Source organism: Camellia sinensis, chromosome 5, assembly GCF_055761805.1.
Source record: "Camellia sinensis isolate YWXY chromosome 5, ASM5576180v1, whole genome shotgun sequence".
Taxonomy (NCBI): domain Eukaryota; kingdom Viridiplantae; phylum Streptophyta; class Magnoliopsida; order Ericales; family Theaceae; genus Camellia; species Camellia sinensis.
Genome location: NC_138965.1, coordinates 89,166,886 through 89,181,124, shown reverse-complemented (window position 1 = coordinate 89,181,124; position 14,239 = coordinate 89,166,886). Strand labels below are relative to the sequence as shown.

The following is a 14,239-nucleotide window of genomic DNA, read 5'->3' as shown; positions in this document are numbered from 1 at the left end:
TCTTTGCCTCAGGACTCTTGTCCCTTATCTCGGATTCCGATATCTTCGGAGATAACCTCGGCTTCTCCGAGATTATCTCGGCTTAACTACCAGGACACGTAGCACCTCGGCTGACACGTCGGCGTCACCATGCCACGTGCTGGTATTCAGAAAATACATCCCCACAATATATATGTATTGTACTACATTAATTAGAATTATTTGGATCTTTACTAGATTTATATTCATCCACGTTGTTAAATCTTTTTAGGTCCAGAGATAAAGAATTTATTGTGAGTTGAGAAATTTCCTTATTTTTTGCCACGGGGTCATTTTATTTGTAGGCAGAATGCCAGTATTTGTATTAAGAGTTTAACCCCTTTTATTTATGTAATTGTAAGCTTGAGGGCATTTTTATAAATTATAATTTAATGTTGCATCATATGTATAAACGAGGGGAACTACTATTGTATGATTGAGTTAATGATTGTAGCTTTGCACATTTCTTCATGAAAATAGATAATAATAATAGATATAGTAATGAATCGGGTTTAAAATACTACTTGTTATAGGATGAGATATGGAAATATAGTTAAAAGGGTTTATTAGTGAGAAGGGCATTTTATGATATGACATTAGATTCAATGATTGATTTTTATTTTTTGTGATAAAGACAAGTTTATTGAAAGAGGGTTGTTAAATACCCTTACTTTTCTACTTTGGATCCCCCACTTATTTGGCCCCCTACCACCAAAATTACTTATCGCTTTATTTTTCTTTGGACACCTATCATAATCTCAAATATACCCTTTGAACCCCACTCCTACACTTTCCATCTTTAATTCATCCTTCCCTCCTTTGGCAATCCTCCTCCCACTCCGGCGACCCTCCCTTTCCGGCAACCTGCTCAGACAACGGTAGCAGCAATAAAGCAACCGTCTATTTCCTCGGAGTATCAGGTAGATGCGAACTATGTTTCAAGAAATGTAACAACGTTAGAAGTGTAATGAGCCCAAGTTTGAAGGGTGATTCCTCCATTGTAGAGAATCACATTGATGTTGCTGAAGATGAATGATGAATAACCAGTCCGGAAAACCCATATTTTTGCCTTTGTGACCACTCTTGCTGCCATTCGAAAAACCAATTTCGAATAAAAGCTTGATGTTTGGTACTATGTAGTCGAACAAAAAGCATATGTTTGGCTCTGTGTAACCGAACGAAGAGAAATCGACCAACCTGTGAGATAGACAGAGAAATCGATGAAGAGAGAGAGAGAGAATCGCGCACAAAAGAGAGAAAATAGAGTAGGTTCCAAAGGATGAAGATGAAGATTGCAAAATAGAGTTCGCGAATATATCGTTCATTCTCCTCCGCCGCCGCCACCGTCGCCACCAAAACCCTAACCTTCGCTGCCATTGATAGTTCTGTGAACAACAGGTGAAAGTGAGAGGCTAGCTGAAGGAGGAAAATAATGGAGATGGGTTGGTTGCCGGTGGGAGTGGAAGTGATCGTGAGATTAAGGTTAGGGTTAGACTTGGAAGGATAAGATGAGGACAAAATTGGAATTTGATGTTAGGACAAAATTGTAATAAAATAGAATATGAAAAATAGGATGTCCAAAGTAGAAAGATAGGGGCATTTAGCAGCCCTCTTATTGAAATATATTGGTGAAAAGTAAGAATAATTGTTTTAAAAGACGTTTTGTTCCACTTTTACCCTTGTGTTGCTATGGTCTCTCAATTCAAACAATGCAATTTTTTGGTCTAATTTTTCTCTTTCTACTCTTAGACACAACTATCAACTGCCAATTCCTGACGACACCACCCATCGCCGGTGCCTACAACCATTCTAGCAAATGTTCGATGACCATTCTGTCAACTTTTTCGACAAATTTTCAACCGGCCACCAATGACTATTTTTCAACAAATGAATGTGTAATATTAAAATATTTATGATATGCATAGTTGAGTGAAGTTTAAAAAGACACTATTGAATCCCTACACGGATGAAGTAGATGGAATTGCTGTGAAAATATTCAAAACATGAATATGTGCGAAGATAAAATAATAAAATATTTCATGCTTTTTCAATTTTTAGAGATAAAATCAGAGCAACCCTTGGTAATGAAACTAGTTTAACAGTTAATTTGCTTCTTGAGCTCATAAAACAACGAAAATAATATGAAAATAAGCAATTCAGTGTAAAAGTACCCCAAAAAAAAATAAAAAATAAAATTACACAGCGATTTAAAACTTATAAACATTAATAATTAAAAATTCTCAAGTTTTTCATGTATTTGTAAAAAAAATTCTGACCTCCACTGGGTTGTATTTTTCCCAAAATAATATTAGGATTTTCTCAATGTTGAGAGAAAGTCACAGAAAACTTGATAAAAGTAGCTAGTTTGACAGCTATTTTTGATGGCTTTTTGGATTCATAAAACAAAAAAAAAAATTTATTCTTTTCGAGAGATTTTCGGCTATGTTTGGTTTGAATTTCTAGAGTTATTTTGGGAAAAAAAATTTTAGAAAATTTGTTTGGTTTATAAATTTTTCAAAATAATTTCAAAATCACTTTCTCTCTCTTACCTTTCAATCAATCACTTTTTCTCTTTCCTCTCTCCTTTTCAATCACTTTTTCTCTCACACACATCTACTCAATTATAACAAAACATCAAATTATTACAAACCCCCAAACTCCAAAATTACTTTCAAAATACACAACCAAACAAACTAAAAAAATTTCTAAACTCTTTTCCCAAAACAATTTTCAAAAACTATTCTCTCAAAAACAAACCAAACAAGCCCGAAGTCATTGACAAACGTTGCTCAATGAAACTAAATAATTCATTTTTTCAAATTAGTTCTTTCTCATTTCGGCTTCTATTTATTTTGATAGCATTATGCTTCTTTCTTCTGTCTCTAAAAATCCCATTTCTCTCTACAGTCCCTCATTTTGAATACTTAGGAAAATGTTAGTGCAAAGTTAGTTAGTTACTCATGAAGATAACAAGTGGGTTTTTTCTGTTGTACCTGAAAAACAGAAGATAACAAGTGGGTTGTTATAGGGGGTCTGGAGGGTCAGATGGGTTTGTTGCCAGCTACACAGGAGGCGAATGGTGTAACAGTGGATCTTCCTTCCAAAAGTGTTTTTGATGGATTTCTGCATTTACAGAGGCATTGGGAATGTTTGAAGGGCTTGGAAGCCGTTGACAAAGGTCTCGGTCAGAAGAAACTCTTCTCCAAAGAACAGTCCACTTATCTCAAAAAGAGTTACAAGTAACACTATGCTTGAAGTTGTTGGCACAAGTTTCTCAAAATATGTTAATCGCCATGAAATAACAATTTTCTTTTTCATGTATATATTTACAGCCCAAGGATCCTCTTTCCTCAAATAATCTTGCTTTCTGTTCCAAATCACTCACAACTATTGAATATGTCTTGAGATTTTTACATCTTGTAATTCTCATATGATCCAATAATTGTGAATGATTTGGGACAGGAGACAGGATTATTTAGGAATAGAGGATCCTTGCTGATATTTACATGAGTGTGTGTGAATTTCGTCTTGTTTAATTTTGGGGTAATAACCGTTCGTTACTGAGTTTAAAATAAAATTTTAAATAAATGATAAAGTTTATAAATTTAATTTTTAATGTTGTAAAGTTTATCATTAATATATAAATAATTTTTTAAACTTGCACTGCAATCAAATCCTCCCTTTAATTTTCAGATATATACTCTCCATTATATATATGAATAATTATAAGGTCTTGGACCTTAAATGAGTTTGACTCTTGATGATTATTCTATATTTACCTAACTTTTAGAAATGCTTATAATTTTTTTTTTAAAAATTTTTATTATTATTGTTATATAACTAAACAAGCTAAAAAATAGATTGAATTTACTACAGAAACAGTTGTGGCTTCATTTCATAAATGGATCATTCATTTTAGAGGGAACATTCGACGCACATATTTTGCAAAAAGAAAAAAAAAATTAAATAAATAAAAAAATAAAGGGAAACATCACTCTTGAAAGACTGGACCGAGGTGTTGCGTTGCGTTCATTGAAGGTGCAGTCAGAAACCTTCCACACACATATCGTACCACTCCCCCATGATTCTGTGTACTCATTGTATGACATTCCTAACCCTTTTGCTTGGCCTTCTAGAATGGAAGTAGCTTGGTTTATTGATGATAGCTTTAAAATTGTAGTAAACAATTCTTGGGCTGATAGCCAGAATTCTATCCCAGAAGCCATCAACTTTATTACTAAAATGCAACCCTTTGGAACAAAAACCTTTTTGGCAATATCTTTCGAAGGAAAAGATGGATTCTCGGCAGAATTGAAAGTATCTAGACAGCTTAATCCCATGTTTACTCTCATAATTGTTTTTGTTGGAAAATGACCTTATGAAAGAGGATAATACTGTCCTTTATCAAGAAGAACTGTTGTGGTTTTAAAAATCTTGGGCAAAGTGGATCACCTTAAGTGAGCGTAATACTAGATTCTTCCACATATCCACCATTGCTAAACGAAGGAGAATGAGGGCCAGTGGATCCATGAAACTTGTGCTCTTAAAACTCATGTGCAGAACTATGTTTGTGACCTTTTTAAAAACAAAACCATAAATACCTTCGCTCCTGACCTAAGCCACCTGAACCTTGTTCAAACAAAAAATAGTCTCGAGGTTCGTCGTGCACTTATCAAACCCATTTCTAGTAAGGAGTTGTGGAAGGAGTTGTGGGAAGCTATCAAGAGCATCCAGGCATTCAAAGCCCCAGGTAGTGATGGCATCCAATCCCTTTTTTACCATGTCCATTTGGATATTGTTAGCCTTTCTGTGTGCAACTCCATTCAAACCTGCTATGCTAACAAAAATGTCCCTGAGAGCTTTAATAACACCTTGATTACCCTAATCCCTAAAGTGGACAATCCTGAAACCATTAGCCAATTTTGGCCCATTAGTCTTTGTAATGTGCTTTACAAGACCCTTACTAAGGTTTTAGTTAGTAGACTCAGACCTCTGCTAATTAACATTGTTGGCTCTTTTCAAAGCAGTTTCATTCCTGAGCGCACCATGTGTAGTAACATTTTTATTGCCCAGGAGGTCATTCACACCCTTAGGGGGAAAAAAGGCAACTAAGGGGGTATGATCTTGAAAATTGACCTTGAAAAGGCTTATGATAATGTGTCATGGAATTTTCTTTATCATACCCTTAAAGAGCTCAATCTTAATGACCTAATGGAGCTCATTATGAACTGTGCGACCAATGTGAAAGCTTCAGTCCTTTGGAATGCTGAGAAATTGGAGGAGATCAATTTGGAGAAGGGGCTGAGACAAGGAGATCCACTATCTCCTTATCTATTTGTGCTTTGCATGGAGAGGCTTTCAAACATGATCATTGATAAAGTCAACCATAAACAGTAGAAGGGGGTTAAGAACTCTTTCAAGGGCCCTACTATATCCCATCTCTTTTTTGTTGATAACCTCCTGTTGTTTGGGAGCGCTGATGAGAAAACTTGTAAGACCATTGTGGAAGTGCTTAATTATTTCAGTACTTTATCTGGACTCAAGATAAGCTTACATAAATCCATCTGTGGCATTGCTCTCACCCAAGACCTAGGTAAATATCTGGAAGTGCCACTCCTACACACTAAATGCTTTTGTACTCATTTCCAGTTCATTTTGGAGAGAATCCAGAATAGACTATCTGAATGGAAAGCTAATCTTTTATCCTTAGCTAGTGGAACCACTTTGGTTCAATTAGTTACTTCTGCTTTGCCATCCTATGCTATGCAAACAATGGATGTTCCTATGAGCATTTGCAAGGATATTGACCAGCTTAATCGAAACTTTCTGCGGGGTGATACAGAGAACGACAAAAAAAGTTCGCCTAGTGAATTGGGACGACACTGCAAAAGTAAGAAGATGGGAGGGCTTGACCTGAGAAAAGCCAAACCCAAAATCTTTAACACTTTCGTCTAAATTGGGATGGAAGATCCAGAGCAACAATATGAGCCTTTGGGTTAAAGTCCTAAACGAGAAATATCTCTACAAGGACAAACTTTTTGACTACTCTTCTAGGAGGAAATCCTTCCATACCTGGAGAGGCATTCTCAAAACCAGGAATATATTGAGGAAATTCACCAAGTAGAGTGTGGGGGATGGTTCTAACATCTCAATTTGGCATGACTGGTGGTGTGGTGATGAGGTTTGGGCCTCCAAATATCCTAACAACCATTTTATCAATTTGGGTACTGTGGATAAGTTGATTAATGATGAGGATAACTGGGACGTGCAGGCCATTTGTGCCTACCTCCACAGAGATGCCATGCCATTGAGTGTGTCTTCAAAATCAAACTTCGCCTGTTTGTCACATTTATTGATAACCCTCATTGGAAGGGTTCCACTAGAGGGGACTTTTCTACTTCGGCTGCCAACAAAATTGCTAACGCTCAAGTGGACCACACTCTAGATCTGGAATGGATTTGGAAATTGAAAGTTACTCAAAAACTATGGCTCTGTTTGGTTGTGAACTGAAATCAATTTTCAACACGTGGGCTCGCGTATGACGTTTGGATACTATGTTCAAAAATTGATTCCGCGTGTTAATTCAAATTACATTTTCAAAATCTGTTTGGTAGCAAATATCTCCTTTTCAACGTTTCTGCCTTATTCATCATCTCCCAACTTTCACGTGAACCTCATCTACACCTGTCCTTCAGATTTATCACGGGCGACTTCTCAGTGTTCAGATTCATCACGGATGAGTTTCAGAGAGTTTCAGAGGTCAGACTCATTTTATAAATAATGAATCTATCCAACCCGCTTCATACTCGTATCATATTTCACAAATCAACTGAGTTACGATTTGTGCGTTGCGGACGATTCTTATTACGGGCAACCAATCAACGACGACTGCGAGGTGAAATTATTCACAAAATTATTCACATATTTTGTTATAGGGAAATTATTTGAAAAATTCATTCTAATTTTTTTTTTCAGGTCAAATTTATCAAATTTATTGTCGAATTCGACGAGCAAACAGTGGCTCGTTCAATCAGTATACACATTCCATCACCGGCGATAATTATTCAATCAGTATACCCTTTGTATTTTGTTTTATATCATCACTTCTCATTTAAGTTCAGAGGGCCATAATGGTCATTTCACATGTCAATTCCTACAATTATATGAGCTCTTCGTGGACAATAATAGAGTGCATCTCTGTTACACATCTGTACTAAATTACAAAAAATGTAATAAATGAAAAATAAATTGATAATATTTTGTAAGATTTATATTATGATTTGTATTTTAAAATATGAAAGTTAGTATATTTATCCCTTATTTATTAATATGTATTTTCAAAAGTTGTTGACTTTAACAAAATGTTAGAAAAAAATTAAAAACGTATTTTATAAATGAATTGATAGAAAAATTAATTGGCAGAAAAAATTGACATCGGTTTATTTTAAAATGAAAAAATTATTTCGGAATCACAATTATTCAAAAAAATTATTAAAAAAAAATAATTGACAAAAAAAATCAATGTTTAATTTCAGTATTTTAAAAATAGTTTGGTTATTATTGTTGATAAAAAATATAGATATCGATATCGATATATGAGTTGTGTGTTTGATGATGAATTATTGATTGAATTAAGTTTTGAAAATTACTTTCAAAACACATCACCAAACAAATTTTCACTTTTCACATGTCACATCAAACTTCCAAAACATAATTCAAAATACATCTTCAAAACACAATTCAAAACTCTATTTAAAAATCATAACCAAACAAATTTTCTACACTCAAATCATAATTCTACAACCCATAAACTCAAAATACAATTCATACTCTCAAATCACATTTACAAAACACAACCAAACGCAGGCTAAGGTTTTTTGTGGCTGATAGCCCATGGCAAAATCTTGACCAATGAAATGAGATTGATAGGAGGCCTCACTAATAATGCCTCATGTCCCAAGTGTGATCTCTACATTGAAGATGTGGATCACCTCTTCAGAGATTGTACTACTTCTATAAGTGTTTGGAATAGCATTGCTGGGAATCTTTGGATTCTAAAGATAGGCAATCACCCATGATTGTTTGGCTCAAAAAAAATCTGAAACCTCATGCTCATCTTGATACTTTCTGGAGTATACTTTTTGTTACATCTCTTTGGCAAATTTTGGAGGATAGAAACAAAAGAAAATTTGAAAATGTTGATCCATCCTTATTTAAAACCTATTTATCTATTGAAAATTATGCCAGAGAAATTAAGCATGCATTCAATATTTCCCTTTGTTCGAATTTCAGCTCCCCCCATTAATGGTTAAATGGCTTCTTCCAATTGCAGGGAAAATTAAACTCAACACCGATGGTTGTGCAGGAGGAGACCCAGGCAAAGGAGGCTTCGGAGGGGTTTTCAGAGATGAGAAGGGGTTTGGCTGTGTGGTTTCTATGAGAAGCTGGAAGCATGCAACAATCTAGAAGTTGAAATGTGGGGAATTTATGGCTTGACCATCATGCTGGAGAAAGCCCATCAAGAAGTCATCATTGAAACAAACTCTAGTTTAGCTGAAGAATTGCTCACCAAAGGACCATCTCAAAACTGCTCCTTCCAGAAGTCTTGCTGAACATTCAAGACATCTGTTCCAGAGGTGCAATTGTCTATTCGCCACACCGTGCATGAAGCTAACCAGTGTGCAAACATGCTCGCCAACATGGAAGAAGGCCAAGATGAATCCCTGGTGGTGGTGGAGGAACCACCTGTTGCTGTTAGGTCTCAAGTTGTTGCTGATATGGTGTGGATAGCTTATTGGAGGATCTAGACTCTCAGTTCCCCTGCCTTATTTGGTTCTGTTGTTTCTTTGTTTCTTTCTTTTTTGTACCAAAAATATATATGACATTAAAAAAGTAGTGAAACACCACGAAACCCTAGCAAAGTATACATTAACCAGCCAGTCTATGCTCCAACTATCAATCCCATTGTTCTAACTAGTGTCGTGAGCTTAAGATTATATGCATTATAAAAAAATCAAACTATCTAAAATCCATTTCAAATAAACTTGAACGGGTAACACAAAGTCCTTTGTCCAACATATTGCTTTTACAAAAATACTAATATTACAATGTAGAAGGGCTCTTGTTCCCATTGGAATGACAGATCACCCACTGGATAGATTCATCTATAATGCCATTTGAAGCCCTTTAACAATACCTCGAGTCCTCAAAAAAAAAAAAAAAAAAAATACTACAAGAATTATATCAACACCTTACACGAGACGAATTCATTCATATATGTAGAAATATAACATAAAAGAAATTTGTAATTATATACATATGCCAGTGTCATAACCCCCAAATTGTATCCAGAATCATTAAAAATAAAATAAATAAGTAAAAAAAAAAAGGGAGAGACAATTGTTACTCACTGCAAGCCTAAACAGCACTCCTAAGAAGCCAATGCTAGCAATCTATGATAATAAAATATCGAGCGGTAATCACTTCCATTTTTTGAACTTCATGAACTTTCCCCCATGCTTCCCATGCTTGAATTTCCCATGCTTAAACTTTCCATGGTGATGACCGTAATAACCCCCATGGGTAAGATTATGGGCACCATGTGAGAGCTTGTGGGCCCCATAAGCGGCAGCCGCAGCTGCAGCGCCACCAGCTATCAATGCTCCCATATTAGGCCCATGACCTGTACAAAGAAATTACAAGCTATCAACAATGGAAAAAAGAAATACAACGTTGTAGCAAGCAAAACAAACAGCACTCTAAATCTGTATACTTTAGGATCAAGGATCACCAAGACATTACAGAGATGTAATTTTAACAAGCAGATTATATTGAAAAAGTAAATGTACAAAAAGGCAGAGAAATGTCACAAGAAATAGAGTTCAGCAATGAGATATGAAGATTTAACAGTCTTCCAAATTTGGACCTCCTACTTTTCTCATCCTCTTTAGTGCAAGGGTGAAGTGGAATTTTGTAACTTTTTTGGTGCCGAAAATTATCATAAAAACAATTATTTCTGCTTTTAATCAAAACCAGTATTTCATGCTCTGGGTTCAAAAACAATGCATAAACACACACAAACCAATTGAAAGTTCTAGGAGCAATTAAAATATTATTCAACAATTTCTTGCAGGTTGTAATGTTGCAGGTTGTAATGACGATTCACCTTTGCATGTCAGATGACTCCAAGTCCTTAAAAGAATTTTGGAAAGAAATGAATCAAACATACCTGAAACAGGCGGAGCTGATGGACCAGGATAAATTGCTGGTGGATATCCACCTGGGGGAGGATACGCTGACGGACCAGGATAACCTGCCGGTGGGTACCCACCTTGGAAAGGATATCCAGCTGGTGGGTATCCACCAGCAGAAGGATATCCAGCTGGCGGGTAGGCTTGAGGGGGATATCCTTGAGGAGGATATGCCCCATAAGACGGAGGGTATTGTCCAGTAGCATAGCCAGCAAGATGAGAGAAAAGTCCTTTGTCACTAGATTCATCATCATTGTGATTTCCACCTCCCATTTTCTTCAAGTTGAAATTTATGAACTGAAAATGTAAATAGAGAACAGTAGAACACATAAGATTTTTTTCCAAGGGAAAAAAAAAAAAAAAAAAGTGTGTCAATTGTACCTTAGCATATCATATATCTACTTAATGCAGGAGTTTGGCATGGAGATTTTATATATTTTATAATCCCTTAAATATTTATACTTTTTTATTTTTAATTATAGTTTTATTTTATTAACGACTAAGTTTCCAAATAGTGTTAAGATTCGTTTGGGAACAGGTTTTTTTAGTAACTTTTTGACTTTTTGGCTAAAATATGATGTAAAAAAAAACTAGACTTTATGATTTTTTACGAAAAGATATGCAAAACGTAGAGAGAAAAAAAAAAATCTTTGACTTTTTTGTATAAATTGTTGGCTTTTTTTTATTTTTTTAGTGACTTTTTAACTAAAATCACCACTTGCCACGAGACCTTAGTTTCCTATGTTGATTAGGGCTTTACATGGTAACATTGAGCTTTGAATTGAGAATATTGAGTGAGGTTGTGATTAGAGTTGTGGCCCTTGTGTACTTCCTCTCTTCTTTCTTCTCTATCCTCTTTCCCGAAAGTGTTATACATCACTACTACTTCCTCATCTCAACCCATAATGACTTAATGCTTTTGTTCTCCATGAATGCATTTCCCAATATAAAAAAATCACATTTCAACAACTTATTGTTTATCCAGAAAAAATGACATTATCAAATAGAAATATAAGGAAAAGCAAAATAGGTAGAGATTTAGCAAAGAAGACACATTTTATATGTTTTGTTTATTCAAAGTATTATTTTTCCTTTTAGTATATGAATTGTTCCTCTTTTAACTTTTGTGGCAAAGTCAGATGCGATCTCGAAACAATCTACATATATATGGGAGATCAATATTCTTCTCGGTGAGTAAAATTATCAACCCCTAGTGAATTTTCGGTTACAAAATACCCATCAAAGAAGTTTGTCTACGCATGTGTTTCAAGGAAAGGGCAAACTTCACTTTACCCCTGCGGTTTGGGCCACTTGCAGTTTAACCCCTTAACGTTTGGAAATGACCAAATAATCCCCAGGTGATTTGTGGACTAAAGTGCACCATTGAACACCGTTAAACATTTTGTCCAACTTAACAATAAATGAGAAACAAATGACGAAAATACAAGAGTATTTTAGTCTTTTTTTTAAATCATTAACGGGTCTAACAGTATACTTTAGTCTACAAACCACAAGAGGGTTATGTGATCATTTCCAAACGTTGAGAGGGTAAACCGTACCTAGCCCAAACAGAGTAAAGTGAAGTTTGCCCTTAAGAAAATTCATGGATAGATTACAAATACACTCTTGAGGTTTTTTAAAATACAATTTGCCCCTGTAATTTTAAAAATTACATCTCCCCCTTTGAAGTTTTTAATTTCACAATAAATGGCCTATTCTATTAATAAATCATCAAATCAATTTTTTAATGATGTCAGAAATTTATTCAATTAATAATTCAGGTAATTTTGGCAGTAAGAATTTTATGTTTTCAATTAATTTTGTTAAATAAAAAAATTTTAACAAGGGGATTTGCCATTCTTCAAACCACAGTGTATTTTAAGCAAACCTGAAGAATTGTATTTATAATTTACTAAAAATTCGTCACATTGATGTTTGAATACATTCTATCAGATCAACCAAAAGCGGATCCAAATTAGGCATCAAAGATAATTCTAATATATTAAAGTGAAAAGTTCATAGAAACAAGTGAAGCAAACTGAAGAACTATTCCTTAAAGACAATTTCCTCTGAAATTTTTTCAAAAAAATCTCTGAAAACAGTCCCATTATCAAGCAAACTTGTAGAATACTGGTACTAACAAACACACTAAAAGAAACCCAAAACACAGAAATCCAACATCCAAACCATGATTCAAAGTTCAACAGCCATACAACCCCCAACCCCAAAAGAATTTTGTTTTTTTTTTTTTTTAAATAAACAAATAAATGAACACACAGATGAAAATAGATAAAAGATTGATCAATTTAGAAAAGGACATAATCATATGATGAAATAAACTGCCATTAACAAAAACAAACAAGCAAAGTACGACTAAGAAATCATTCAAGATCCAACATACAAAAACAACAACAAAGAAGATTACTGACTCACTTTTTTTTTTCATTACAACTACTACAAGACATAATCAGAAGTTAAAATCGAAGAGAGAATACCGAATTGAAATGGGGATTCAAGAAGTTAAAATCGAAGAGAGATTACCGAATTGGATTGGGGATTCAAATCCTAATGAGCTGGTTGGGATTGGAGTTGAAAGTTATTTTAAGAAATCAAAGAGGTCTCTTTCGAATTGACAACTGCTTCGACAAAGAATCTCTGTTTAAAAGTCCTCATCCTAAACCATATATATATATATATATATATATATGTACACACACGTATACAAACATACATACACACGGACACGTTACAAGTTTGAAAATTGTGATAAACAGTGTACGCGTTGCTTCGACGCGTTCTTGATATGACATCCTTCTCGGAATGTACACTACAACCCTGGAACCTCCACGACACTACACGTGAGTCATCTGCCCTCGTTTGGCAGGCATCAATGTTAAAAGGAAACAGTAATGCTACATATCCCCACTTGGGGTGACCCCTGTCACCCCTCAGTGTCACGTGTCGGCCTGGGGTGGCTTGAACTAAAAAAAAAACAAAAAAAAAAATTATTTTTTTGGACCAATGGGAAGGGACTCCAGTACTCCCACTGGGAGTCCAAAGCTTTATTCAAAAGGAAAATGCCTCCGGCCCCCAGTGCGGTACTGGGGTCGCATGTGATTGGTGGAAAAAAAAAATTGTTATTTATTTATATTATTTTTTTGTTTTCGGCCAATGTGGAGGCGACACCTCACTGGGAGTCGTCAGTGGGGGTCGCCCCACTGGGTGTAGGAATCACAGCCCATGTTAAAAAGTTAGTTTTTTAATTTTTTAATTTTTTTTAGTCATATTTATTGTATTTAGGTCAAGTTTGAGAAGACTAAATAAGTGCACTTTTTAACTTTTTATGAAATATGGATTGGATTTGAGTTGGGTTTGAAATGATGTGTTAGAGAGGTGATGTAACTCAAATAAGATGATGTGAGTTAAATAGAATAGTGACTTTTTGAATTTTTTGGAGGATGCCAAACTTAACCTTAGTTTTAATTTTTTATAAATTGAGTTTTTATTTTTTATTTTTTATTTTTTTTAGTGAATATTTTTAAAATTTTAAATAATTTTTTATTTTTTTAAATGTGTCTTACTTAAATATATCTAAAAGGTAACTTTTTGTTAAAAAAATATTTTAAAATTTTAATAAATACACAAGAATACAAAAAAAATATATTAAATTTTTGTATTTTTTTTTATATTTTTGGTATTTAGTAAATTTTTTTAAAGATTTTTTTTACAAATATTATATTTTTTAAGTGTATTTATGTTAGATGTATTTTAAAAATTAAAGAAAAAATTGCTTAAAATATTAAAAAGATTCAGTGAAAACAAATACTGAAAACAAAAAATTTTAATTTTTTAAAAAGTGAATAAGAAAACTCAAATCAAACAAACTGACTACTTTTCTATTATTTTTTAATACATATTTTTGGGTAAATTATATCCACACTCCCCTCCTTAAGGTACTAGAAATTACACTT

General features: G+C 34.3%; 2 protein-coding genes and 1 long non-coding RNA gene across 4 annotated transcripts in view; 1 reads left to right on the top strand and 2 right to left on the bottom strand.

Moving 5' to 3' along the window:
• LOC114299699 (protein NUCLEAR FUSION DEFECTIVE 4) overlaps nucleotides 1–14,239 on the bottom strand; it is a 54,917-nt gene that overhangs the window by 22,660 nt on the left and 18,018 nt on the right. The window lies entirely within an intron of this gene.
• Nucleotides 8,084–9,406, top strand: LOC145790721 (uncharacterized). Its single transcript, XR_014329743.1, has 2 exons — nucleotides 8,084–8,215; nucleotides 8,351–9,406. It is a non-coding gene; the product is annotated as an uncharacterized LOC145790721 (long non-coding RNA).
• Nucleotides 9,257–13,133, bottom strand: LOC114299701 (uncharacterized). 2 transcript variants are annotated; one of them, XM_028244500.2, is made up of 3 exons: nucleotides 12,810–13,133; nucleotides 10,247–10,565; nucleotides 9,257–9,700 (listed from the first exon to the last, which is right to left on the bottom strand). In XM_028244500.2, the coding sequence occupies exons 2-3, from the start codon at nucleotides 10,539–10,541 to the stop codon at nucleotides 9,498–9,500; spliced, it is 498 nt and encodes a 165-aa protein (XP_028100301.1). In that variant the 5' UTR covers nucleotides 10,542–10,565; nucleotides 12,810–13,133; the 3' UTR covers nucleotides 9,257–9,497. The 2 variants fall into 2 exon arrangements, with proteins under 2 accessions (XP_028100301.1, XP_028100302.1); XM_028244501.2 differs by having other exon boundaries at nucleotides 12,764–12,934.

Coding starts and splice junctions, on each gene's coding strand:
- LOC114299701 (XM_028244500.2), bottom strand. CDS start 10,541: ATGGGAGGTGGAAATCACAATGATGATGAATCTAGTGACAAAGGACTT. Junction 9,701..10,246: donor ATCAGCTCCGCCTGTTTCAG/GTATGTTTGATT, acceptor TTCTTTGTACAG/GTCATGGGCCTAATATGGGA.